We start from the raw sequence: 27,670 nt of genomic DNA on the forward strand, positions 1-27,670 counted from the left end.
GTATGTGCATTTTATGTGTGTTTTATATGTTCACTGTTTCTATAAATAATTATGCTGGTTGTAATTCATGTGCTGCAAATGCATTTAGCATTGAAATAATTTAATTTCATTTAGTGTTACATTTTATTTAAAGACATTAATGCTGTTTAAAACAGAATTTGACCTTTGTTAAAAATGCATTATTTGCATGTATGAATTAAAAAGCAGTCCGCGCTAAGCTGGAGACCCGCGTGTGTGAGAGAGACTGCATGTTACTGAGACTTTTGTATTTCTTTTTGACTTGTGCAGATGCAGCAGCCAGCACGGTTCACAATAAATGAGAAACCAGTAGCAGATCGTGGTCCGAGTACTTCTTCTTTCAACGCAACACCAGAACACAACGCAGATATCACGACCAGTAACAGATGTGCATCCAGTGAAGTTTAGAACTTGAGCAGGACAGGCACACCCGTTACATGTGTCACCTCTCTCAGGTGTTCAGCCTGTTTGCTGATTAGCGTAATGCAGGAGCAGCTCGTGCGCTCGACTCGTCTTTTTTATGATACTCCCTGCTGAGAAGATAGTTCAAGTGCCCCATTTAATTAATTTTCGTATCATGATATCAACTATTAAGTTGCTCATTATACATATTATTATATACGTATTTCGGGGGAAATACGTATTACAAATATTTAATTTATAAAAAATCTCAAAATATTTTTCAATACATTTCCTCCTCCTTCCCAAAATGTCTCGCGGGCCAGATGAAACCTGCTGTCGGGCCGGATCCGGCCAACGGGCCGGGCCGTATGTCTGACATCCCTGCTCTAGTGGCATTTAAAGGGATGCTGAAAGAGCACAAATTTAAATCAATTGGGAGTTGTCTATGTTAATAGCCCTGCTTTGGACACCTGACTTGACTTTAAATGTGTTTGTATGATGTTTTTGTGCGTATTGGCCATGCATCTACTTTGTGTTTTTGATGTCTGTTACTTCTTTCTTTTTTATTATTTTATTTGCCACTGATGTACCCAGGTCTCTCTTGAAAAAGAGATTACAAAACCTCAATGAGACTACCTGGTAAAATTAAAAAATAAAATTAAACAATCTACATGATGCTAGTGATGACTGTTCCTTAATTGATTGTGGTAGAAAGGAAAAGCCCCTTTTTGAAACAACGATTAACTTCAATTAATTTGTAGTTTGACTTTTATCCCCCAGTTACGGCTGCAACCTTCCTGGTGTTACAGTCTGAGTGAGAGACACGCCAGCTGCACACAAGTTGATGATTTTTCAGTGAAATTCATTGTCCTGGTCTTGTCTCATTCTTGTCCTGCCTTGGTCTTGATCTCGGTCTCTGAGCACTCTGGTCTCGGCTGGTCATGCTGGCTATCATGGGTTTTGTTCATTATTACCGACTATTGTGGAGAGACTAAAGCACAAAACAAGTTTACTGTCATTTGGGAATTTATATAAATTATGAAAAATGATATCGTTTGAAGTTCTGTGATCACTGATGGCACTCATCAAACATATTGAGGAGCTCAGTCTGAGTTTAAAAACAATGTTTATGTCTCATCATGATGTGTTTTTACTCATCCTTTGTAAAGTTATCATGGAGAAACTGCATTTCTTAATGTAGTCACTGGCTCCATGATGATGAAGTATCTTAAGACAGTTTGTGATAAAAGAAAAGTTATTTTAACAACTTTGAAAAAATTAAAAAAAGACAAAAAGTGTATTTCTCATTGATTTAATGAACAGATTTTTATTATCAGGAAACAATACACACACATCTGAAGCAACAAGCTAATATTTATTCTTTAGAAACATGAAATAAAGAGAGAGAGAGGTGCAGAGTGAGAGCAGTATCACAGTAAAACCAGCAGCAGAGTCCCAGTGAGTCTTTACTGGGAACACTGGTCTCTACTCAGACTTTCTGTGACTGGAGCCTGGGCGCCCTGGGTGGCCTCACAGGTCACAGAGCCCACCTTCCTCCACTGGTCTGCAGAGAGCCTCAGGGTGCTGCTCCAGCTGTAGAGAGCGTCCTTCTCCAGCACCGCAGGGCTCCTGCTCTCCTCCCAGCTGCTGCTGCTGCTGCTGCTGCTGCCGTCCACGTTCCAGGCCAGACTCCAGCCTGAGGGGAAGCCCTTGTTGGCCAGGCACATGAGCGTGGCCTTCCCCTGCTCCAGCTCCTCATTGGAGGGGGGCAGCACCGTCAGGGTGGGACGCACATCACCTATAGGAGACACCAATCAGATTAGAGGACAGGGAGCACACAGCTGTCAATCAAACACCAAACCCTATAGGACACCTTTAATGTCTGAGAGTTGATTTTCTTTTTTTAGGAGTTTCTGTCAGATGTTTCTTTCTGCTCCACCGGTCACTCACTCACACATTGTTTCACTTCCCTTTAAGAAGCCTCTCATGCACATCAGCACACAGAGAGAGAATCACACAGAACGACCTGAAATATATTTAAACTACATCTGAATCAAATCTAAAACATTACAAACATTCCCCATCAAAATAATCCAAAAACTTTGCAACACATTTTTAAAACAGTTTGTAGGTGAAAAAAAAACCAAAACTAAAACAGAGAATCAACTGAACACAATCAAATGTTCTTCATGTGAATTCAAATCAGAAAAATGTCTAAATTAGACGCATAAAGAGATCAGAGATTACGTGCATTTTAAAACACCGTTCTTTATGTTTGTTTTGTTCGGTTCATTCAAACAACTGAATCAGATAAATACCTTAAAGAGTTGTCAGAAAATGAATCTCAGGAAAACATTTAAAACACTTCTCTTTGTTAAATATCAACCTGTTTATGTTTCAGTGTGACAGAAATCAAACTGTCCTGAGTGAACCTTCACGGTAAAGCAGCACCGATAAAAACACGATTTCATTAGAGTTAGAGTTTCACGATGACAAATATTACAAATAAACAGAGAGACAGCTGCTTTAACATTTTCAATAAATGTTAATGAATCAAATAAATTTCATTCAGTTGTTTCAGTCATTAAGGCGTCCATATCGATTGTTAGAAAAACCTCATGAATAGAACATTATTTAGCAGCTGTCTTTGAGGTTGTCAAATTGTGATTTATGTGGATCAAATATAAAAATCTGTATTTTAACATTAGGTTTAATATTCATACAGAAACTTACTTCCAACATCCAGTCTGCTTCCTCCACCAAAAGTCCACCACAGTGGTACAAAGTCATTGAGCGGCCGTACAAAAACCTCTCACTGTAGAGACACACGGCTCTCTGACTTTAACACACTGAACTCAAACTACCACAACTCCACATGTCACCTTACCATGAGAGTGAAAATCATCTATTTCCTAATAAATAAAAACTCTGGTTTCAAACATTTTACCTTCATTTAAATTCAGTCTGTGTTTCTGTTTTAAACTGAAATCCTTTAAAGTCAAATGTTTTCTTTATTCTTTCTAAAACAATCGATTTAAAAAGTAAAGGTCAGTATTTTCTTTTCCTCCAGGCTTGAATATGAAGACAAAAGACACCAGAATAACTTACTGATTGAATAAAAAGATGAATATGTGACTTACTTCCAATATCCAGTCTGGTTCCTCCACCGAACGTGAGCCACAGTGATACAAACTGATGGAGTCGTCGTACAAAAACCTCTCGCTGTAGAGACACACGGCTCTCTGACTCTGACACAAACACAGACACCTGAATGAGTCTCTGCCTGCAAGACCTCTGAGACCAAATGAAAACAGAATTTAAAAAGATTATAACAAATTAAAGAAAGTCTTTCTTTGAGATATTTAAATTATTTTTAAATCATTTTCTCAAGAATATTATTAATTATCGTGATTTATATCAGAATAAATGTTTCCAGAAGCGTGAACATGAAATCATATTAAATTTGTTTTGAATGTTTTCTAATTAATTGTATAATTAATTGATTGATTGATAAACAGAGTAATGACAGTGATCCCTGTTGGAGTCAATCAGAACATTTCCATAGAGAGCCACTTTGCATCAGCAGCACCATGCTCCAGTGCTCTGGGAGAGTTTATAGTCCTGACAGTTGAACGCTGGATGACTGACAGCTGTCCTTCATCACAACAGAAATCCTCGTCCTCATCATCAAAAACATGACTTTGATCTGCGTCCTCATCTGGACTCTCCTCCTCTGCTGCTGCTTCACAGGTAAAGTCCAGAAAATCAAACTCCTCTCCTCTATGAACATCCGTCCCCCGGAAATGAAGCCCACTAAACTCTGATGCTGCTTTCTGTTTTTGTCTCTGTATCCTCAGAGTCCAGAGGACAGGTCACAGTGACTCAGCCTGCAGCAGTGACCTCTGCTCTGGGAGCCTCCGTCTCCATCTCATGTAGGACCAGTCAGGATGTTTATTATAGCAGCTACCACTTTTTAGCCTGGTACCAACAGAAAGATGGAGGAACTCCTAAACTCCTCATTTCCTATGCTAGCACTCGAGAATCAGGGATTCCAGGTCGTTTTTCAGGCAGTGGATCAAACTCTGCCTTCACTCTGACCATCAGTGGAGTCCAGACTGAAGATGCAGCAGTTTACTACTGTCAGAGTTATCACTATATCAACAGACAGGTTGTGTTCACACAGTGAAAAAGCGTCGTACAAAAACCTCCCTCAGTCAGACTGAACAGAAACTGAACTGACTGCTGCAGCTGGAAGTTTCTGCAGAGACTGACACACTTCACTGAGGACACACACACACACACGCACGCACGCACGCACGCACGCACACACACACACACACACACACACACACACACACACACACACACACACACACACACACACACACACACACACAAACACACACTGTGAAGAGAATAAACACACCATCTTTTAAATTTCAAACATTTTCAGCCCACTTCTCCCCCCTCTTTCCTCACCATGATGGTCAGACACAGCTCATTTACATATTTAAAGGTACAGACACAGAAACAGCCTGTTCTGAGCAGGGCTGAAATAGAGGGGTTTATAGGCATGATCAAATACAGGATCAGAGTGGATTTAGAACAAGAAACTTCACACACAGGGGAAGAGGAGCAGAATATGTAAACTTAAAAGAGGATGTTGTGTTTTGGGGGAGCATAAAGTAAGACTTGAAACAGGTACCAATATTGTTTGACTTTTTTTTGGCAGGTGGGCTTTATGTGCCTTTATTGTAGAGATAGGAAAGTGGATTAAGTTGGAAATCAGGGAAACAATATGATGGAAAGGAGCCACATGTTGGCTTCGAACCTGGGCCAACAGCCTCCGTACATGGGGCGAGCGCACTAACCACTCCGCCAGCTGCGACCAATTTTGTTTGATTTTAACTGATAACTTATCCAAGTAAAATTCTGGTTTCATGACAACCAAACTAGGACTTCAGGTTCAGGTTCAGGTGACTCTATCTGTGGGCAGATTTTTTTTGCAGCCAGCAAAGCGACGTCCATCATGACACACAATATGAAACAGATGTAACAAGAAACAACACAGTGAAGAGAAGGACAACAATTTAAATTGTATTTATTGAATTAGGACATTGCACATGAATCAGCAAATCGCATCAAAGTCAATATGCCGGAATTAGCACAAAAGCTACATTTCATCGGTAGTCCCTAAAGGCAGGTACGAACAAAAAACATAAAATACATTTACAATTACAGGACAGCAAACAAAAGAACTCACAGACACTTTTACAAACAAAAATGGACACGATTGTCAGATAAGAAATAACAGACCAACATGATAAAAAAGCCTATAAAATATATTAATAAAGAAGATGAAAATAATAAAAATACTTAAGGTTTCACCAATCAGGGCTGAGAAGAGAAAGAAATATCAGTAAATAAGATCAATAAAAAAATCAGAATTAAACAACCATTTGAATTAATCAACACTCGTATGATGAAGATCAACTTCATGAACTTTTTAAGAGCAACATGATTCAGCTTGTAGCCTCCAGCAGGGCCATCAAAGTTCACAAGCTGAAACACGTCATATTAAGTTAATAAGATAAGACAAGATGAGATAGATAAGATGAACTGTATTGTCCCAGTGGGAAATTTGCCTTGGACTTCATCAAATTGATCTTCGTACTACAAGTGCTGCTGGAGTCTTTTACCCTCTCCAAGCCTTTCAGCTGAACTGTAGGTATGATTCTCTGCCAATCACAGACACTCACAGAGGCAGACTGACAGACAGACTATAAGAAATATGTTTTTAAAGGGATCAGCAGAATGGGCGGGATGAGGACATTTTGACATAAAGCAGCTAAGTGAGAAGACAGCTGGTTTCCCATCAGTTTAAAATGTCGACATCATTAAATTGTACAAACCTGTGTGTGTGTGAAAATGTCTAAAGCTAAAACACTGAGATCTTTCGTCAACCAGAGACTGACTGCTGCTGCTGAAGAGATATTTGATCTGTTTGAAAGAACGATAGCAGAATATGAGGAGCAACTTCGTCGATCAAAAGAGGAAAACGAGCGACAACACAGACTGCTGGATGCTGTTTACAACCCTGAAGTCCGCTTACACAAATATGGTTTGTGTAGTTTATTGTTAGTGTTGATTTAAAACGATGAGAAGCAAGCTACATTCTCACATAACTATTAGATATGTTGTGATGTGTTGATTTTCTTTGGACACAGATCAGGAGTTTCAGAGGTTAAATCCAACTAAATTCCCCAGAATTAAATTACAGCAGTCCCTTTGAATTCATATCACCATGGAAACCTTTCAATCTCACACACAGTTGTCCGAGATGATCATCATCAACAACAATATCTAAACCATCGTCATCAGGTCGTAGGTACTTATAAAGTGCTGGGTCTTTTGCTTTTTCTTAAAGGTGCAGAGGGACTCTGCAGATCGAATGGAGTTTGGAAGGTCATTCCACCACCAGGGGGCGACAGAGGAGAAGAGTCTATTTAGCATCTTAGGACCCTGTTGTGAAGGTTGGATCAGACGCCTTTTATTGGCAGAGCGTAGTTGGGGGGAGGGAGTGTAGACCTGGATGAGAGAGTTAAAGTAAGGAGGAGCCGTTTTTGTGTCTGTTTTGTAAGCGAGCAGCAGAGTTTTAAATTTGATGCGAGCAGTAACTGGGAGCCAGTGTGAGGAGATGAACAGCAGAGTGACATGTGCTCTTTTAGGAAGGTTGAAGACCAGTCGTGCTGCTGCATTTTATTTCATCTGCAGGGGTTTGATAGTGCATGTAGGAAGACCTGCCAGTAGAGAGTTGCAATAGTCGATGTGTGATATCACAAGATCCTGTACCAGGAGCTGTGTAGCATGTTCTGACAGGTAAGGTCTGATCTTCCTGATGTTGTACAGGGCAAATCGACTCCATTTGTTAGTCTTAAGAGCTTTATGCTCATATTATGCAACATTTAGGGTTTTTCTAAGACTTCTGTCTGTCCCACTGTCTCCATCCCTCTCATTGGGCCTCATTCACTAATATGTGTGTAGAAATGTTCTCACTCTGCGCATTAAATAAGTGCATACGCAAAATCACTGTCAGATTCATGACACGTGCGTACCAGCATATTTTGTTCTCACCACCAGGCGTATGTGAGTGAATCAGAATCATTCTAAATCGGCAGCATACTACCACACCCCCATCTCTCCATATAAGGACATCCGATTGGTGTATCAGGACGAGAGCGGAGAGGTGGAGACATGTAGAAGTTTTTAGGAGATGGCCCCAAAAGGTAAAAAATATTGGTGTGTCTGGGGGTTTAGATGATGTTACAGTGAATTACAGAGTTGCAGCAGTACGTGCGTTGGCAGACAGAAGCTATGGCAAGTCCTTTTAACATTAAAACAGTCTGGCTGACAAGTAGCAATTTAGTTTTCACTAGTGGAAATTACATTTCAACATGTCAAAATGTAATTTTGACATGTTGAAATGTTAATTCAAGATATCTGTAAAACCATTTTACACGTTACAAATATATTTCTACTTGGCGAAATGTAGTTTCAATGTACTATAATCTAGAGGTATAAAAACAACTCCACCAATCTGTTAGATTGATAATCAAATGTACCTTTCTCCTTTATGTTTATCACAAGGTGGGGTTTGGTGGTCCATGGAGCCATTGATGGACACTCTCGACTGATCACATACTTGAATTGCAACACAAATAATCGTGCCTCCACTGTACTGACACAGTTTGTAAAAGCAACCTGCATGTATGGCCTTCCTTCCAGAGTTAGATCAGACTATGGAGGTGAGAATTCACAAGTTGCACTGTTCATGAACATTGTTCAAGGTGTGGAGAGGAGGAGTCACATCACAGGCGAGTCTGTGCATAACCAAAGAATAGAACGTCTTTGGAGAGATGTTTTTCTGCATGTTCTACAATCTTTCTATGATACATTTTACTCTCTTGAGAATTCTGAGCTTCTTGATCCTGAGGATGAACTCCACAAAATGGCACTGCAAATTGTCTTTCTGCCAGAAATTCAGAAAAGACTTCAGAACTTCAGAAATGCCTGGAATAACCACAGTCTGCGCACAGAAAACAACAGAACACCTGTCCAAATCTGGATTGCAGGAATGCTGGCCAATATGGAGATGGACAGCACAACCATCAACAATGTCTTTGGTGAGGACCGTTACAGTGAACAAAGTTTGGAGGCCCTTTTGGCACACCATGGGATTGGCACTTTCCCCAGTCTTGATGACGATGACCATTTCCCAGCTGTTGTTGTGGAAGAACCCAGAATCCACCTCACTTCCGGTTGAGAGGCGACGACTCTACCAACTGAGCCACAGCCTCCCATAAGAAATGGATTTCATCATGAAACCATTGAAATTAGAGTCTGTTGTTTGAGATGATGAATAGATAAAAACTGTCAGCTGTAAGTGTCAATTCAAAGTATTCAAAGCTCCTGGCTGAGGTGGAGTGATACATGTTGTGAAAAGTCCCAGTGATGTTGTGTCCTATATCGTCACTCATGTAATGCCTCTGATCCAATCATATTGCTTGGTCAGAACTAACTGTTGTATAAATTACCATATACCATACCTCATGATGGAAGAAGTATTCTGCTCCTGTACAGAAGCAAAAGTGGTATTACCACACTGAAAATACTCCTGCATTTAGACATTGTATAGTAAATGTTCACTGACAATGTTTTACTATTATAATATTGTTTCAACAAATATTAAAGGCAGGTGAGGAATCCGCTCATTCTTTTATTTAAAGTACCCTCTATATGATCATAGTTAAGTAATGTAATATTTTGTCTAATGACCAATAATAAGACTACTTCTTGCAGTACACCACTTTACACACTGTCATTTTACCTCAGAAATCAAAGACACTGCATATTTTTTCTTGAAAAATACAATTAAAATTTTATTGTACAACTGCAAAATGTCCTGCCTCCATTGCATAACATTGGAACATGTCATTGATAACCAAATTTGAGGGGGAAAAAAAGGTGCGAGTTGTACTTTAACATGGAAATATCAGTAAACGTCATATCAGTTCTGAAATATTTGACTCCCAAATATTAACCTCTCTTAATAGTATAACCATACTATAACTACTAATTATTCTTGTGTTCAGTTATAATTACTTTACACAAATGCACTGAAAAAGCTGTTTTAATTTGAAGAAAATTGCAGCAACGTTACAGAAGTCTGAGGAGGGCTTTGCCCTAGAATGTAATGAACTTGTACTTTAAAGCCTGAACTGACTTCAACCTTTGGTCCACAGAATGCTGCACTGAAAACAAATTGCAGAGACCTTGTTTGTCGCTGTCAGATTTATTTAGACACAAACTTCAATTAAACAATGGATTTTTTAAATATTTTTGTGTATAAATGATACACATTTTGTGTAAATAATTTCTGTGATATTTTATTGATATTTTTATTGTCTTGGTCTGGACTCGGTCTCGTTCCCTAAATGTCTTGGTCTTGACTCGGAGCTCTCTGGTCTCGGGCAGGTCTTTGTCACGGTTAGTGTGGTCTTGACTACAACACTAGTTTAAAGATTAAAAAAAAATCTTTATCATTTTAGGGCAAAGGTAATGCTCTACAGTTAAAGTCAAGTAAGCTTTTCATTGATTTTAATACATTTTTATTTCCTACAGAGGCTGAGAAATGTTTTTTTAGGAAATGTTGACATACTGCAGTTTTTCAGAAAATGCTCAGGTTTTGGGAGGTTGTTTTGAAACAATGCTGAGATTTTAGAGAGTGTTTATCTAGGACCCTGGTTACATTATGTACTGATGAAACCTGGAGCCTGCAGAATTCCTTCTGTCATACAGCTTTTGAATTTCTCATATTGTTTGTGAATGGGCAGTCTGAGCACTATGGCGCATGTGTTTGCCTCTGGAAAGATTTTAGTGTCTTCATCGTGGAGAAATTCAATGACAGGATGCTGTGGGAAGCCCAGGGGAGGCACTGCTGAAGCTCCAGAGGCAAACTCCAGCACCATTTCCAGCGTCAAGGGGCTGCATTCTCCTTCTACAAAGACATGAGCAAAGGAAATTATAGCTCACATGGAAAGAAATATAAATGCCTGTCACACTAATAAGCTTCAAGTACTGTACAACTGCATCTACATGAAACTGATGAAACTATAATTGCACAATAAGACACAAATGACTGACAGATCAACCTAACCTGATTCCAATTCCTAGGGCTGGCTCAGTGGTCCAGCCAAAAACACACATGCCATTGAAATATCGTACCCTCAATATCGATTAACCAGTCTCTCCAGAAACAGATGGTCTGATTTTCCAGGGGTCGTCTGTTACTTCCAGGGACTGAGAAATCAACTTCAAACAAAGTAGACAAGTCTTTGGCCTCCAGTGGTTTCGGTGCACTGGTGAACAGGTCCTCAAAGATTCCATGGTGAGCCCTAAGCTCATCAAGGAAACCCAGAGTTTTGAAACCTTCCTCAAACCTGAAAAAAAAAAACACATAAATTAGAACATTACAAATCAATGTTATATGAACAAGTTTACCCTTTCACACCCCTCAGTTTTGCCCTGATGGATAAACTGCTCACTGTCTCAATGCCACGTGCATCCGCCCATCAACAAAATAATGTGCTGCAGACTGGATCAGGGAATCCCTCTGCTCCAAGGATGTGATGTATCTCAGAGTTCCCATCATGCTCAGACTGTCTTCTGCATCTGTGATTGCATCATTTGCCTCATGGACAGTCTGAGCTTCTTTTATCTCAAAAAACACAATAATGAGAGTAGTCCTATTTAGGGGAAAAAATCTACAGTGAAAATGTAATGACCAGGCTTCAAAAACTGTGCAATACACACCTTTAATAACTTTTCTCTGAAAGACTGGTCTCCCACTTTATCCAATGAAGCAGGAGGTGGAGATTTACCACAAAGCTGGAGAAAGAGACGCTTAGAAAAGAAGGATGGGCCAACTCCACCATGGATTATACACACGGTCACCATCTTTCCAATCAGGGTGTACAGTCCAGTCTCAAGATCTGAAAAACAAACATTTATGTAAAGATTCAAATCATTTGTTTTATACAGGTTACACTTCTTTTTAAATAATTACTTACAATGAGTATCAAGAGCCAACAGGCTATCATTCTCAGGCCCATCAAATATCTTTGAGTGCTGTACAGCCCTCATTAGCAACCGCAGGTATTCCCTGGTTGGCCCTCCGTCATCCACAGCCCCTTCTCCTTCCCCCTCACTGTCGACAAATATCACATCCAGCTTTGCTCCTGGGTCAAAGCGCCGTCGTTTAAACGCTTGAAGGCTACCCTGCAAGATGTTGTCTCTGCAAACGTTTATTTGATTGCTTGTGTGATTACAGGTGAGATCCACTTTGCTGAGGAGCTTCATCAAGACAGTTTGCAGATCAATTCTGTAACATAAAAACAAATATAAAACTTAGATGACTAAAGGCAACTTTGAAGTTTGAGAATAAATATTCAAATGAAAGTAAAATAACATACTGAGATGATGAGGATTCACTATTCTCCACTATTGTTCTAAGAGTTGGCTGAAGAGGCAGTGATCGTACAGGAGACTGGTGAGGAGGAGAAGGAAGAGGAGGAGGAGGAGGAGGAGGAGAAGAAGGAGCAGGTGAAGGGCTCTGTTGGTCTATGGCAGGGCAAGCATTGCTCGGGTCACATGCACCTATTATCTGAATTGGAGGCAAAAATACACACACATACAGATACACAATATACATTAAAACTGTCATTTTTAAAAACTAGTACAAATGAAAATGTTTGAAATGACATTGCTAATCACCTGTCCAGCTGGTGTTACCATCCACTGAACATAGAGGGTCGAAAACCCTTTGATATTGTACTGCTCAATGGATCCTGACAGTGTGCTTTCCAGTACTTTGGTTGATGCTGCTTCTCGAAGACAAAAAACCTCACTGGCCATTTCCTCTTGCCCAACAAAATCAAACCATGTCTAAAGCAGAGAACAGAAACAGGACTTTACATCTATAAATTATCATACTATGCACAACCCAGAGCAAAACTTAACATCAGAGGTGAACTCCTTCTCAGAGGTTAACATTAAGACAGGTAAAGTGATAACCTGAATAGATTCAGACAAGACAAACTTCCTCGTCCTCTCCGATCCATTAGGAAACTTGAATTTGAGTGGCACACCATCAGTAGGCTCTTCAAAAGCTTCCATTCTGTCTTGTCTTGCCTCAATTGCCTATAACACATAATTACACTAGTATGAATTTTAAAATGCATTTTTAGAGCGACAGACTGTGAAAGAGTAATTGAAATCATATTTCATTACATAACTAATAGAATTTACCTTTAACCGTCTCTGTTCCTGTGACTCCAGTCCCTGACGTCTCATTTCCTGTTTGAGATAAAAGAAAATATGTTTTCATCTAATTAATACAATACAAATGTTTTTTTCCAATGACAATCCAGCATGAAAGTAGTAGTAGGGTTTTAGAATCAATAATGGGCTGTACTTTATTTGAAGTTTAGTTTCTAACCCACCTTAAACTGAAAGAGTGAAAATCTTTACATGTTTCTATTTTGTATTTCTTTAGTATTTTTTCAGTAGAGGATATTTCACAGTGATCTTAAACATTCATTTTTATCAGATTTGAAAAAACATTTCTACTGTTACAGCGTATCCTAACAAGCGTCAGCGACATGATCAGCCTGATTCTATAGTTTCCTATTGGAGGGTCCTAACTGCCCGTGTGTGATGCAGGGTGCCATTTTTACCCTGATACCCTGTTTCTATTATCCTCTCTGTCGCTCGCATAGACAGATGAAGAACAAGGAAGGACGGGGCTCTACAGGTGTAGAGAGTGGTGCATTAATAAAATCCACATCAAGATTGAAATGTTGTTTTTATTCCAGCTCACTGCGAGTCGTTTATTGAAGAACCTCTGAGTGTTGTGATTTGATTCAACAGCTCACCCACACCCGAACACGCGGACACATCACCCCTGTCCTGCAAAATCTCCACTGGCTCCCTGTCCCTTACCGTATCCAACTCAAAATCCTTCTCCTCACACATAAAGCCCTTAACCACCAGGCCCCCTCCTACCTCACGGCTCTCTTTCACCCTCACACTCCTGCACGCAGCCTCCGTTCTTCAAAACCTCCTATCTCACCCTCTTAGAACCAAGTACCGAACCTGGGGGGACAGAGCCTTCTCCATAGCTGCCCCCTCCCTCTGGAACTCACTCCCTACACATATTCAACACTGCACCGACCCTCCTACTTTCAAATCACTGATCAAAACTCACCTCTTCAAACAAGCTTTTAATGTATGATTGTGATGTATTTCCTGTTTTCTGTAGTTTTACCTTTATTGTTGTTGTCTTTATGATTTGTGTGTAATGTTGCAATGTCTGTTAGTCTGTCCTTACTGTGCTGTTCTTTCTATTTTTTCTCTTTTTCAGAGTGTGGGTGAACATGGGATGTGGCAGCTCAAGAGTACAGAGAGGTGGTCAGTGATGTCATGCCAGAATTGTTTTATTGGTGTACAGTCCTATGTGGTGTGCAGGTGAGATGTCCGTTACTTGAAGGAATAAGAGAAAACCCGTTGAAACACAATCCATTGTCCTCGTCTGTCAAAGGATAAATATCTGCAGTGTGATTAAATGTTTCAATCAGAATAAATGTCCTGCCTCAAAAGTTTCATTTCCAAAATAAAATGTTTACAAATTTTTTTTCCATTTTTGAATTAACACAAATCCACAGGATTATTTTGTTTAACTTAAATCTTTTACCGTTCTTCTACAGCCTATGAAGAATTTAAATGTTGAACTGGTCAAATCTGTCAGGGAGAAACATCCTGATCAGTTGAGTACAGCTACAGTTCAGTGACTCTGTGTGTTTCCATAAAAGGGTTCAGCCTCTCTGCTCTCAGACGTTAAGAGACCAGTGTCGATCAGTGTCTGTCCACACCTTTCAGGGACTCTGACACACCTGCAGCACAAGCATGATGTCACTGGTTCTACTGATGGTCACCCTGGGGCTCCTTGTTCAGGGTCAGACTCTTATCTGAAAAGTTTTCCTCATGGTGTAACCAGGTTCATTGAATTGATGTGCTGCTGCAGAATGTACAGAATGAGACTCTTCTGTTTGGATGATGATCATCTCTCTCTGAGCTGGATTTGTCTCAATAATCCTTCTCCTCTTTTTTCATGTTTCTTCAGGTTCCTCAGGAGACATCCTCCTGACTCAGACTCCTGGATCTCTGTCTGTTGTTCTAGGACAAACTGTCTCTATCAGATGTAAAGCAAGTTCACATGTGGACAATGAGGTAGACTGTTATCTTCAGAAACATGGAGAAGCCCCTAAGCTCCTGATTTGGTGGACTTCCAACCGTTAGTCTGGAGTTTCAGATCGTTTCAGTGGGAGTCAGTCTGGAACTGACTTTACTTTGACCATCAGTGGAGTCCAGACTGAAGATTCAGGAGATTATTATTGTCAGCAGAGTAGCAGCTTCCCGTTCACACAGTGATACAACATCTTACAAAAACCTCCGTCAGCTGTAGAGGAACTGATCTGACTGAACAGCTGCAGAGTAACAGATGCACTTTACAACTTTATCTGCTAACTAGGTCCATAAAACAGAGAACAGTTTATAGTATAACTCTGTTTATTGATAAATTTGTTTGAAAAGAGCATTAAAAAAATAAGTCTGAACAAACTACATTTACTGAAGATAAGCTGCAAAGTGAACACGTTTATAAAAGGACCCAAACGTTAACAACACTTAGATTCATACTTTTTTACAGATTATTTTTGGAGGTTTTCAAACATCATGTTCCTGTTCTATACATTCAGAGCATAATGTGTAGTCTTTAGGTTAACTAAACGCATGACATGATTGTGAGTGGCATATGTTCATTAAAGAAACATCAGTTGTTCCATATGTTGAGGTCATAATGCTGGTACTAAAACATTGAAGATTCTATATGCTGATGATATCATACTTTACTTATCTTTTATTCTTTACTTTATCTGATAAGCTGCATCGTTCCAGTATTATTCCAGTATAGTTCATATATTTGAGCACATTTGAACTATAAAAAAAACACGTAATTAAAATGAGAAAATAAATGTAGCACTTTTACCGTCTATAGGACTAAAGTAGCTACCACTACACCAGATGTTTCACCAAAAATTAACCGGTTGGTGTCTCAATTAAGTAGACGAGAGAATGGTAGTTTTAACAACATAGTATTTATTTAAGAATGTAACACAACGTTAAACAAGTTAAAATGAATGACCAATACAGGTGACACAGTAGCTTTATAAATATACGCAGTTCACTAGACAAGGCACACATACATTACTGTGGCATTGTGCAGGGATGACTGATGAATCACTTGATCACCATAGTAAGAAGGTACACAGGGAAAAATAGCTGCTCCTAATCACACTCAAGATCCAACTGATACATTTAACAACACTCCCTAATAATCACTAACTTCACCTGCTCACGCAGCAAATAATTCATGCATAACACTACAAATTAATAAACACAGCAAAAGGGATCAAGGCTTTCAGAGCTACTACCCTCGCCCCTATAGCTTTACTATGAATTCATGAATTGCACTTCGCCCATAAAGTCTATTGCACGCGGCCCGTCAAAGTATCTAATTTGAAACTACTTCTAAAAATAAACAGTTAAGTAAATATTAAAGTGGGGAAAAACAGTGACAGTTTTTAGTTAATTCCAAGTCCTAGAGAAATAAACAAGACTTTAAATCAATCAATATCAAAAACATATTAATTACATTTCTTTAAAGTGTCAACCCAAAATAGCATACCTTTAATTCATCAACTTAGCACCCAGACCAGCAGTGTGCTTTTAATGTTGTGATGAGCTAATATACTAATATACTAAAACAAATATAAGAAAATAATTACATAGTGTCACATAATTTGATACATTAATTTTGCACAATAATAATCAGCAAGTTTACTCCCGTTGCTGCCGCTGATGATTAAGAGCGATAATAAAATACAAACTAATTATTAAAGCCCAACAGAGATGATTTCATTCACAGCACAACATGAGGACTCTCATACCGTTAAAACAATGAGTCACTACAGAGTCCAGTCGTCCTCCTACTTGTTGTAATCCACGATCTACAAGAGTCAATAAATTTAACTTTAGCCCTGTTCTTGCATGTGCTTTCATACTGTGTGGATAGTTACGTTTTAAGTTCAACAGATCACTTACCACTAGCAATTGGTTGTAATCAGTTCACCTCACGCTGCACTTCCTTGTTCTACACACAGGTAAGACAGGGCGAGCGCTTGATTACGTCACCCTTATATAGCCTGTACCGGGGACTGACAAGCAACCACATTACATAAAGAAGGAATTTCTAAAGTCATTAAACCTTTAGAGACACATTAATATTTACATCCATCTTTACTGGCTCACAATTAACCTCCCACTCCTCCCACACACGTGAACATCCATGGACATAGAGATTATTAATAAAAATAATAATGATAATATTTTGGACTATATAACACATACATAGTCCATATTATCCCCTGCATATCCGTTAAAACCAAAACATTGTCTAAAACCTTTAAAATTATGTCATCGAATGAAGGGCCAAGCATGACCTGAAACCATATAAAAAAATGAAAGGCACATTTCCTTCCTCATGCACCAAAACTACCCAATAATGCATTTACACTGAAAGCTATTCTTCACCTTAACTATAAAAAAAAACTCTTCACAAAGCTTCCAGTGAACTCACATGATGTTACTATGCTGAAAAACACAGAGAGCTTCTTTAAACCTGCAGACAAACCTACAATGACCTTGTATGCTGATGATGCTCAGTTGGTTTCGAATGACCAAAAGATTCTCATATTCAAATTTGTTTTCAGCACATTTTGAATGAGCTAAAAATCAGCCATTTTCTCAGAACATTTCCATAGAGAGCTACTTTGCATCAGCAGCACCATGCTCCAGTGCTCTGGGAGAGTTTATAGTCCTGACAGTTGAACACTGGATGACTGACAGCTGTCCTTCATCACAACAGAAATCCTCGTCCTCATCATCAAAAACATGACTTTGATCTGCGTCCTCATCTGGACTGTCCTCCTCTGCTGCTGCTTCACAGGTAAAGTCCAGAGAATCAAACTCCTCTCCTCTATGAACATCCGTCCCTCTGAAATGAAGCCCACTAAACCCTGATGCTGCTTTCTGTTTTTGTCTCTGTATCCTCAGAGTCCAGAGGACAGGTCACAGTGACTCAGCCTGCAGCAGTGACCTCTGCTCTGGGAGCCTCCGTCTCCATCTCATGTAGGACCAGTCAGAATGTTTATTATGGCAGCTACCACTTCTTAGCCTGGTACCAACAGAAAGATGGAGGAACTCCTAAACTCCTCATTTACCTTGCTAGCACTCGAGCATCAGGGATTCCAGGTCGTTTTTCAGGCAGTGGATCAAACTCTGCCTTCACTCTGACCATCAGTGGAGTTCAGACTGAAGATGCAGCAGTTTATTTCTGTAAAGGAGAATTCGATGCAAGCAAGTATGATGTGTTCACACAGTGAAAAAGTGTCGTACAAAAACCTCCCTCAGTCAGACTGAACAGAAACTGAACTAACTGCTGCAGCTGGAAGTTTCTGCAGAGACTGACACACTTCACTGAGGACACACTCACACACACTGTGATTGTAACATCAAAGGTGGTCCAAATGTACCCCTACATACCCCTTAACAAATCTAAACTTTATCTAAAACTCTTAGCCTCCAATGGAATGACTAACACACCCATGCACTGGTTTAGATCCTAACTCTCTGGTCGCGCTCAGTTTATTCAACTCAAAACCTTCAAATCCTGGGGCGCTGGTGGAGCAGTGGTTGGTGTGCGCGCCCCATGTGTGGGGGCTGTGGTCTTCCAGGTGGGCGGCCCAGGTTCGTGTCTGGCCTGTGGCTCCTTTCCCGCATGTTATTCCCCATTCTCTCTCCCTTATTTCTGACTCTATCCACTGTCCTATCTCTCAATTAAAGGCACAAAAAAGCCCAAATATAAATCTTTTTTTTAAAAAAAAACTTCAAATCCCAGCCAATTCCAGTCACTACAGGTGATCCTCAGAGTTCTGTCCTGGGACCTCTTCTGTTAATCATCTATCTCCTTCCTCTTGCCCATATCTTCTGTAAATATAAAATCCAGTTCCATTGCTATTCGGATGACACCCAGCTCTATTTGTCCACCAAACCGACCTCCTCCCTCCCGCTTACTTCCCTGTCTGATTGCCTACAAGAAATCAAATCCTGGTTATTCTGCAACCTCAAATGAAACAGTGACAAAACAGAGGTTCTCCTCATTTGCACCAAATCCACAATTTCAAAACCTGACAGTTTTCTCTCACGATTGACCACTCCTCAGTTTCTCCCTCCCCTCAGGTTAAGAGTCTGGGTGTCATCCTCGACAGCACACTATGATTCCAAGCTCACATCAATAATGTCTCGGTCTGGTTATTTCCATCTTCGTAACATTAATCGCCTCCGCCCGTCCCTCACACCCAACAGTACTGCCATCCATGTCATCACCCTGGTTACATCCTGCATTGACTTCTGCAACTCCCTTCTCTTTGGTTTCCCTCTCAGGTCCATCCACAAACTTCAACTGGTCCAGAACTCTGCCGCTCGCATCATCACCAGAACCCCCTCTGTTAATCACATCACTCCTGTCCTTCAGCAGCTTCATTGGCTTTCAGTTAAATATCGCATTGACTTCAAAATTCTGCCCCTCACCTTTATGGCCATCCATAACCTCGCTCCTCTGTTCCTCTCTGAACTCCTGCACATCAACGCACCCACCCGCACTCTCAGGTCTTCTTCTTCAATTCAATCCACCACAACAACCGCCTGCCTGTCCAGCTTGGAGTCCAGAGAATTCAGCCGTTCTGGTCCCAGCCTCTGGAACTCCCTCCCACCACACATCCTTAATATTTACTTTCTGTCCATTTTTAAATCTAATCTGAAAACACATCTTTTTAAACTGGCATATTCAGTCTGATCATTCTCCATCCAGTCTCATGAATCCTCCTCACAATGATTTTATACATCCTGTAAAATTGTATTTTTAATGTTCATTTTATCGATGTAGTGTTACTTTGTTGTTTTTATCTCTGTTTTCTAAGGTGACCTTGAGTGCCTTGAAAGGGGCCTTTAGATAAAATGTATTATTATGGAAGGAAGTGCCTAGCATGACCTGAAATAATAGAAAGACAAAATAAATCATTAAACTATGTTCCTCTAACTTTAAAGCCTTCAGTAACTGTTGTGAGGCTTCCAGTGAACTCATATGATGTTACTCTGATGAGAAACACAGAAAGCTTCCTTTAAAAGGACCTTAAACCTGCAAAAACACAACTCTCTTTAGAAGTGACATTAACAAACATTTAGCACATTCTTGCAAGAAAATATTTTAGCAGGATGTCTAAACAGCAGGTGGAGGAATGATCTAAAATCAATGATGAACACAATGAATGAGAAGTGGAGTAGAATATAAATAAAAGTCGGTAATTTGTCTACTTCTTAAATAAATGAGTGTAACAATGATAAAACTCACAATGACTTTGTATGCTGACAAATCTCTGCAGTATGTTTCGAATGACGTAAAAACTTCTCATTTTCAAATTTGTTTTCAGCACATTTTGAATGAGCTAAAAATCAGCCATTTTCTCAGAACATTTCCATAGAGAGCCAATTTGCATCAGCAGCACCATGCTCCAGTGCTCTGGGAGAGTTTATAGTCCTGACAGTTGAACACTGGATGACTGACAGCTGTCCTTCATCGCAACAGAAATCCTCGTCCTCATCATCAAAAACATGACTTTGATCTGCGTCCTCATCTGGACTGTCCTCCTCTGCTGCTGCTTCACAGGTAAAGTCCAGAGAATCAAACTCCTCTCCTCTATGAACATCCGTCCCTCTGAAATGAAGCCCACTAAACCCTGATGCTGCTTTCTGTTTTTGTCTCTGTATCCTCAGAGTCCAGAGGACAGGTCACAGTGACTCAGCCTGCAGCAGTGACCTCTGCTCTGGGAGCCTCCGTCTCCATCTCATGTAGGACCAGTCAGAATGTTTATGTCTATAACAGCTACCACTATTTAGCCTGGTACCAACAGAAAGATGGAGGAACTCCTAAACTGCTCATTTACCTTGCTAGCACTCGAGAATCAGGGATTCCAGATCGTTTTTCAGGCAGTGGATCAAACTCTGCCTTCACTCTGACCATCAGTGGAGTCCAGACTGAAGATGCAGCAGTTTACTACTGTCAGAGTTTACACTATATCAACAGTCAGTATGTGTTCACACAGTGAAAAAGCGTCGTACAAAAACCTCCCTCAATCAGACTGAACAGAAACTGAACTGACTGCTGCAGCTGGAAGTTTCTGCAGAGACTGACACACTTCACTGAGGACACACACACACACACACACGCACACACACACACACACACACACACACACACACACACACACACACACACACACACACTGTGAAGAGAATAAACACACCATCTTTTAAATATCAAACATTTTCAGTCCACTTCTCCCCCCTCTTTCCTCACCATGATGGTCAGACACAGCTCATTTACATATTTAAAGGTACAGACACAGAAACAGCCTGTTCTGAGCAGGGCTGAAATAGAGGGATTTATAGGCATGATCAAATACAGGATCAGAGTGGATTTAGAACAAGAAACTTCACACACAAGGGAAGAGGAGGAGAATATGTGAACTTAAAAGAGGATGTTGTGTTTTGGGGGAGCATAAAGTAAAACTTGAAACAGGTACCAATATTGTTTGACTTTTTTTTGGCAGGTGGGCTTTATGTGCCTTTATTGTAGAGATAGGAAAGTGGATAAAGTTAGAAATCATGGAAACAATATGATGGAAAGGAGCCACATGTTGGCTTCGAACCTGGGCCAACAGCCTCCGTACATGGGGCGAGCGCACTAACCACTACGCCAGCTGTGCCCAATTTTGTTTGATTTTTACTGATAACTTATCCAAGTAAAAAATTCTGGTTTCATGACAACCAAACTAGGACTTCAGGTTCAGGTTCAGGTGACTGTATCTGTGGGCAGATTTGTTTTGCAGCCAGCAAAGCGACGTCCATCATGAAACACAATATGAAACAGATGTAACAAGAAACAACACAGTGAAGAGAAGGTCAACAATTTAAATTGTATTTATTGAATTAGGACATTGCACATGAATCAGCAAATCAGCCAATCCCATCTAAGTCAATATGCCGGAATTAGCACAAAAGCTACATTTCATCTGTAGTCCCTAAAGGCAGGTACGAACAAAAAACATAAAATACATTTACAATTACAGGACAGCAAACAAAATAAATTATATTAATAAAGAAGATAAAAATAATAAAAATACTTAAGATTTCACCAATCAGGGCTGATAAGAGAAAGAAATATCAGCCAATACGATCAATAAAAAATCAGAATTAAACAACCATTTGAATTAATCAACACTCGTATGATGAAGATCAACTTCATGAACTTTTTAAGACCAACATGATTCAGCTTGTAGCCTCCAGCAGGGTCATCAAAGTTCACAAGCTGAAACGTGTCATATTAAGTTAATAAGATAAGACAAGATAAGATAGACAAGATGAACTGTATTGTCCTAGTGGGAAATTTGCCTTGGACTTCATCAAATTGATCTTGATCTACAAGTGCTGCTGGAGTCTTTTACCCTCTCCACGCCTTTCAGCTGAACTGTAGGTATGATTCTCTGCCAATCACAGACACACACAGAGGCAGACTGACAGACAGACTATAAGAAATATGTTTTTAAAGGGATCAGCAGAATGGGCGGGATGAGGACATTCTGACATAAAGCAGCTAAGTGAGAAGACAGCTGGTTTCCCATCAGTTTAAAATGTCGACATCATTAAATTGTACAAACCTGTGTGTGTGTGTGTGAAAATGTCTAAAGCTAAAACACTGAGATCTTTTGTCAACCAGAGACTCACTGCTACTGCTGAAGAGATATTTGATCTGTTTGAAAGAACGATGAGGAGCAACTTCGTCGATCAAAAGAGGAAAACGAGCGACAACACAGACTGCTGGATGCTGTTTACAACCCTGAAGTCCGCTTACACAAATATGGTTTGTGTAGTTTATTGTTAGTGTTGATTTAAAACGATGAGAAGCAAGCTACATTCTCACATAACTGTTAGATATGTTGTGATGTGTTGATTTTCTTTGGACACAGATCAGGAGTTTCAGAGGTTAAATCCAACTAAATTCCCCAGAATTAAATTACAGCAGTCCCTTTGAATTCATATCACCATGGAAACCTTTCAATCTCACACACAGTTGTCCGAGATGATCATCATCAACAACAATATCTAAACCATCGTCATCAGGTCGTAGGTACTTATAAAGTGCTGGGTCTTTTGCTTTTTCTTAAAGGTGCAGAGGGACTCTGCAGATCGAATGGAGTTTGGAAGTTCATTCCACCACCAGGGGGCGACAGAGGAGAAGAGTCTATTTAGCATCTTAGGACCCTGTTGTGAAGGTTGGATCAGACGCCTTTCATTGGCAGAGCGTAGTGGGGGGGAGGGAGTGTAGACCTGGATGAGAGAGTTAAAGTTAGGAGGAGCCGTTTTTGTGTCTGTTTTGTAAGCGAGCAGCAGAGTTTTAAATTTGATGCGAGCAGTAACTGGGAGCCAGTGTGAGGAGATGAACAGCAGAGTGACATGTGCTCTTTTAGGAAGGTTGAAGACCAGTCGTGCTGCTGCATTTTGTTTCATCTGCAGGGGTTTGATAGTGCATGTAGAAAGACCTGCCAGTAGAGAGCTGCAATAGTCGATGTGTGATATCACAAGATCCTGTACCAGGAGCTGTGTAGCATGTTCTGACAGGTAAGGTCTGATCTTCCTGATGTTGTACAGGGCAAATCGACTCCATTTGTTAGTCTTAAGACCCTTTTAACATTAAAACAGTCTGGCTGACAAGTAGCAATTTAGTTTTCACTAGTGGAAATTACATTTCAACATGTCAAAATGTAATTTTTGACTGGTATGTCACTGTAAAATATATTTGTCCAGGAAAGTTAAAAAATGAATACCAGGCTGCAGTGACTAAAATAAGACAAAAACACGTAAACAAGAACAACAAATTGTTGAAAATGATTATGGTGGTCTTAAAAAAGTCTATTACATGTTACCAAGTGTAATTTATGTAGGTAGGCTGTAGTTTTTTGGTAACTTGTGTATACTTTACTTGAGGATCTTCATTAGGAAATGCTTTAACTCTGTTACATTTTAAAAATAATTATTCTTTTTACACCATACTATTATCTGAACCCTTCAGTTAGGCCTATTAGCAACTCTGAAGACATGATCAGCACAGAAAACATGTTATAAATTGATGACAATTTTGCCCTTTCAAAGTTCAAACCTACCAACGTTAAAAGGAGATCAGAGTCAGCATAACTGTACCATTAATTATTTGAACAGAATCTTTAGTCACTATGTTCCCTACATCAATGATTGAACACTTCAAACCATACAACTATACAAAATACATAGTGTTAACTTTTGATACTTTAGTGCATATAATATTAAATCTTTCTTCTTTTACATATGTACACATTTAGATACAGGACTCTAAGACATACATTAAGAGATTGTTTTACAGTTTAATAAGGTAGTCAGTAATCTGCAATGCATATATTTGAAAGTCATTTTTTAGCTCCCTGTTGTTGCCTATTTTTCAGGAGGCCGTGGCAGACCAGCCATTGATGTTTCAAGGCAGCAAATAGTGTTTCTGCTGAGACAAGGATACACTGTCAAGCAAATGGCTGGCATGTTTGGTTGCTCCTCATCGTTTCTTTACAAGAAAACAAAGCTGCTTGGAGTGTCTGTTCGAAGAGGACATCTACCAGTGACAGACGAAGAGCTCATCCAACACATTACAAGACTTCATGGGATTTATCCTAATACAGGAAGTGAGGTACAGTAGTTTTTATGTTTCCCATGAACTATACGGAAATTTTATTTTTTAATTCGGGTCACCAATACAACTAGCTGAAAATGTTTTTGGTTTGTGTGTTGGTTCTATGTTATTAGATGATGAGAGGATTCCTCCGAGCTGAGGGGCTGGTCGTTCCACGCCGTAGGGTACGAGACGCATTGACCCAGATAAATCCTGCTGCAGCTGTGCGCAGGTGGAGCAGTGCTGTGACCAGAAGGGTGTACCATGTTCCCCATCCCAACAGTTTATGACACATAGATGGAAACATGCGCCTCATAAGGTAATTGGTCTGTATGTTATATACATTACTAACTATTAACAGGGATGAACTCCATAACTACACAATATATTCTCTAATTTATATAATTTATGTTATCAGATTATACTCTTTTTGTAAGAGAGACCTGAGTCCAGCAGATAGAAAGAAAAACAAACACGGACAGACTGACCAAATTACATATAGTATCAGAGAAAATCACATACATCACTAAATACATTTGAAGTTGAAAGTTTGTATTATATCAGTTGGCTTTATGGATATGGTGGTGGAGAGCATTGTTACGTTTAACTAAAATTTTCCATAGATGTTCAGCTTGGTTGAGTTCTGGTGACTTAATGGCCCAAGCATTTATTCACATCATTTTCATCCTCACCAGACCATCCAATGAGCTCTGGTGAACAGAAGCATCTCACTTTCAGATGTTTATGTTTATTTTATTTAAGGGTTTTCCTTTAATTTGTCCCTGTCTGTACATTTACTGAGTAGTCTCAATGTACTATAATCTAGAGGTATAAAAACAACTCCACCAATCTGTTAGATTGATAATCAAATGTACCTTTCTCCTTTATGTTTATCACAAGGTGGGGTTTGCTGGTCCATGGAGCCATTGATGGACACTCTCGACTGATCACATACTTGAATTGCAACACAAATAATCGTGCCTCCACTGTACTGACACAGTTTGTAAAAGCAACCTGCATGTATGGCCTTCCTTCCAGAGTTAGATCAGACTATGGAGGTGAGAATTCACAAGTTGCACTGTTCATGAACCTTGTTCAAGGTGTGGAGAGGAGGAGTCACATCACAGGCGAGTCTGTCCATAACCAAAGAATAGAACGTCTTTGGAGAGATGTTTTTCTGCATGTTCTACAATCTTTCTATGATACATTTTACTCTCTTGAGAATTCTGAGCTTCTTGATCCTGAGGATGAACTCCACAAAATGGCACTGCAAATTGTCTTTCTGCCAGAAATTCAGAAAAGACTTCAGAACTTCAGAAATGCCTGGAATAACCACAGTCTGCGCACAGAAAACAACAGAACACCTGTCCAAATCTGGATTGCAGGAATGCTGGCCAATATGGCGATGGACAGCACAACCATCAACAATGTGTTTGGTGAGGACCGTTACAGTGAACAAAGTTTGGAGGCTCTTTTGGCACACCATGGGATTGGCACTTTCCCCAGTCTTGATGATGATGACCATTTCCCAGCTGTTGTTGTGGAAGAACCCAGAATCCACCTCACTTCCGGTTGAGAGACGACGACTCTACCAACTGAGCCACAGCCTCCCATAAGAAATGGATTTTATCATGAAACCATTGAAATTAGAGTCTGTTGTTTGAGATGATGAATAGATAAAAACTGTCAGCTGTAAGTGTCAATTCAAAGTATTCAAAGCTCCTGGCTGAGGTGGAGTGATACATGTTGTGAAAAGTCCCAGTGATGTTGTGTCCTATATCGTCACTCATGTAATGCCTCTGATCCAATCATATTGCTTGGTCAGAACTAACTGTTGTATAAATTACCATATACCATACCTCATGATGGAAGAAGTATTCTGCTCCTGTACAGAAGCAAAAGTGGTATTACCACACTGAAAATACTCCTGCATTTAGACATTGTATAGTAAATGTTCACTGACAATGTTTTACTATTATAATATTGTTTCAACAAATATTAAAGGCAGGTGAGGAATCCGCTCATTCTTTTATTTAAAGTACCCTCTATATGATCATAGTTAAGTAATGTAATATTTTGTCTAATGACCAATAATAAGACTACTTCTTGCAGTACACCACTTTACACACTGTCATTTTACCTCAGAAATCAAAGACACTGCATATTTTTTCTTGAAAAATACAATTAAAATTTTATTGTACAACTGCAAAATGTCCTGCCTCCATTGCATAACATTGGAACATGTCATTGATAAACAAATTTGAGGGGGAAAAAAAGGTGCGAGTTGTACTTTAACATGGAAATATCAGTAAACGTCATATCAGTTCTGAAATATTTGACTCCCAAATATTAACCTCTCTTAATAGTATAACCATACTATAACTACTAATTATTCTTGTGTTCAGTTATAATTACTTTACACAAATGCACTGAAAAAGCTGTTTTAATTTGAAGAAAATTGCATCAACGTTACAGAAGTCTGACGAGGGCTTTGCCCTAGAATGTAATGAACTTGTACTTTAAAGCCTGAACTGACTTCAACCTTTGGTCCACAGAATGCTGCACTGAAAACAAATTGCAGAGACCTTGTTTGTCGCTGTCAGATTTATTTAGACACAAACTTCAATTAAACAATGGATTTTTTTAATATTTTACCTGATATTTTATTGATATTTTTATTGTCTTGGTCTTGCCTCGGAGCTCTCTGGTCTCGGGGAGGTCTTTGTCACAGTTAGTGTGGTCTTGACTACAACACTAGTTTAAAGATTAAAAAAAAAATCTTTATCATTTTAGGGCAAAGGTAATGCTCTACAGTTAAAGTCAAGTAAGCTTTTCATTGATTTTAATACATTTTTATTTCCTACAGAGGCTGAGAAATTTTTTTTTAGGAAATGTTGACATACTGCAGTTTTTCAGAAAATGCTCAGGTTTTGGGAGGTTGTTTTGAAACAATGCTGAGATTTTAGAGAGTGTTTATCTAGGACCCTGGTTACATTATGCAATGCCGAAACCTGGAGCCTGCAGAATTCCTTCTGTCATACAGCTTTTGAATTTCTCATATTGTTTGTGAATGGGCAGTCTGAGCACTATGGCGCATGTGTTTGCCTCTGGAAAGATTTTAGTGTCTTCATCGTGGAGAAATTCAATGACAGGATGCTGTGGGAAGCCCAGGGGAGGCACTGCTGAAGCTCCAGAGGCAAACTC

The 27,670-nt window shown here is 39.6% G+C and overlaps 2 gene segments (V, D, J or C); one reads left to right on the forward strand and one right to left on the reverse strand.

The window, feature by feature from the left end:
• LOC132991218 (Ig kappa chain V region 3381-like) overlaps window positions 1-27,670 on the forward strand; it is a 180,556-nt gene that overhangs the window by 87,293 nt on the left and 65,593 nt on the right.
• On the reverse strand, window positions 1,717-2,286 carry LOC132990970 (Ig kappa-b4 chain C region-like). The segment is given in 1 exon segment: window positions 1,717-2,286. A coding segment is annotated over 1 exon segment (261 nt).

The sequence above is a fragment of the Labrus mixtus genome, chromosome 16 (assembly GCF_963584025.1).
Source record: "Labrus mixtus chromosome 16, fLabMix1.1, whole genome shotgun sequence".
Classification (NCBI taxonomy): Eukaryota; Metazoa; Chordata; class Actinopteri; order Labriformes; family Labridae; genus Labrus; species Labrus mixtus.